Source organism: Carlito syrichta, unplaced genomic scaffold (genome assembly GCF_000164805.1).
Source record: "Carlito syrichta isolate Samal-C Ts95f unplaced genomic scaffold, Tarsius_syrichta-2.0.1 Scaffold304629, whole genome shotgun sequence".
NCBI classification, from domain to species: domain Eukaryota; kingdom Metazoa; phylum Chordata; class Mammalia; order Primates; family Tarsiidae; genus Carlito; species Carlito syrichta.
The window spans coordinates 83,247-85,430 of record NW_007248725.1 but is presented as its reverse complement, the minus strand read 5'-3'; the positions used below and the strand labels follow the sequence as shown (position 1 = coordinate 85,430).

At 56.4% G+C, this 2,184-nt stretch overlaps 1 protein-coding gene across 1 annotated transcript in view; it reads left to right on the top strand.

Annotated features, from left to right (window-relative positions):
- Window positions 1–1,729, top strand: part of CUNH17orf99 (chromosome unknown C17orf99 homolog) — a 12,454-nt gene extending 10,725 nt beyond the window's left edge. The window contains exon 6 of the mRNA XM_021713604.1: window positions 1,543–1,729. Within this exon, the coding sequence (XP_021569279.1) occupies window positions 1,543–1,729 (187 nt within the window). The remainder of the gene's footprint in view (window positions 1–1,542) is intronic.
- Window positions 1,730–2,184: the final 455 nt, after the last annotated feature.

The window sequence follows — 2,184 nt, the reverse complement described above, 5'->3', positions numbered from 1 at the left end:
CAGAGTCTAGGCTTCCAGGGATCCCTTCGCCAAGTCCATTGTTTCACTGACATGTAAAGTGACCAGGGCCTTTGTGTTGTCTGACCCCAGGCACCGCAGGCCTCTGCAGGGCCTCTGGTGACTGCCACCCCTGCCTCCTTGAACTTCTCGCCTCCCTTGATCTTGAAGACACTGCTGTGACCTGGTTCTCCTCTCCTTCAGTGGCTTTGCCAAAAGTCTGTCCTTTTCTCACCTCTGGGTCCTTTCCTTCCAAGTCTGTCCTTTGCAGAGGCCAGACTCATGGGCGAGCCATGTCACTTCTCTGAGCCTCGGCTTTTCCTTCTGTAAAATGGGGCACAGAGACCTGGCTCCCACTCACCACGTGACCAGGGGCTTGCCCTCTGGGTGATTCAGCACTTTCCTCTTTATTAGTGGGGTGAGTAAGCCTCAGGGCTCTCCTCCAGCCGGGGCAATGATGCACTCGACACCATAAAATTCCACAGGCCTTGGGAAGGGCTGGCTGAGAGAGCCCACCTGAGCTGAAGTCTAACTCCTTTGTCATCAAGGTTGTAACCAGAAGATGCAGGCTTGCCTGGCCGCCCCACAGGAGGACCCACCATTTGAGTGAAGTATAACGTCTGCGGGTGCAGGAAGCTGGGAATGGGGAGATGCAGGTTGGAGGATACAACGTAGCAGCTCTGTAAGAGGAACGGTCTAGAACTCTAATGTACAACGTGAAGAGTGCAGGTAAAAGAACCACACTGCACATACATGGAACCCGCGCGAAATGAGATTTTGGCCTATCTTGTCACAAAAACAAAAACAAAATGAGTAACTATGTGAGCTGATGGGTATGTTAATTGCTTCACTGTAATAACCTTTTTACTATCTATGTGTATCCCATAACAGCATGTGATCTACCATTAAAAAAAAAAAAAAGAAGAAAGAGGCTGGGCATGGTGGCTCACACCTGTAATTCCAGCACTTTAGGAGGCTGAGGTGAGAGGACTGCCTGAGCCCAGAGATTCGAGATCAGCCTGGGCAATTTGGTGAGACATTGTCTCTACAATAAATCAAGAAAAATGAGCTGGGCGTGGTGCTGAACGCCTGTAGTTCCAGCTACTTGGAAGGCTGAGGCAGAAGGATCACCTGAGCCCAACAGGTTGAGGCTGGAGTGGCTGTGAGTGTGCCATGGCACTCCAGCCTGGGCGACTGAGTGAGATTCCAACAGGAAGTAAGGAAGGAAGGGAGGGAGGAAGGAAAGAAGGAAGGAAGGAAGAGAAAAAAGCCTGTCTGCGGATTCTTGGAGCCCTGGTGACCTTCAGCAACCCACATGGTGTCGGTGTGAGGACTTCGAGAGGAGGATAGGAAGGGCTGTGTGTAGCTCCTGTCCTCACCCCGCAGCTGCTGCCACTGACTATTGGGTGTAGGCAGCAAGTGGGCAGACTGTGAAAACTCCCCGCCCCTCCCCCACACCTGCTCCCCTCTACCCTGGACGGGCAGCCACCTCCTGGGGGTCCAGTCCCCCAACTCAGCTCTCCAGGGTCCAGATCACCTGGGCAGATTCGGAGCCCCACCTGGCAAACAGGCTCTCAGCAACCTTTACCTGCACCTCGCCAAGGGGGGCTGCAGTTCCTCCCTGCCTGTGGTCCTGGAGGATGCACCTCTACGTAAGGCCGCTCCCCAGCCCAACACACAACAGCGCCTACCCCTGCCTTCCGTGTACCAGACGCCGTGTACCGATTTCTGAAGGGGGTGGGGAGGGGGGATTTGAACTGTATTCGACTCTGCCCCCTGCCTGCCACCCTGGGAACTTCGTTTCCGCTTGCACACCATCTTGGAACCTGGAAGCGGGAAGCCACACTGCCCTTCGCAGCCTTGGGTTCCAGCCCCGCCCAGGAAGAATGGGGGGACGGCGTCCTCGACCCTGCCCTAGACTTAGTTCCAGAAGGGAGGGGAGAGTGACAGGCCAGGCAAGGAGGAGACTCCAGGCTCCGAGTTTTGAGTGGGATGGGGGGTGCTGGGCAGGTGGGGTTCAGAACCAGCTCCAGGACAGGTGAGCTTCCGGAAGGAGACGGGAGGGCGGGGCAAGGAGGGTGGGGGCGACCTCCGCCCGTCCCTCTTCCTGGGGGACTCTGGTGCGAATTTCTGGTCGCAGAGGGACGGGCCCCTGACCTGGAGCCGGGGTGGACCACGGGCGCTCTG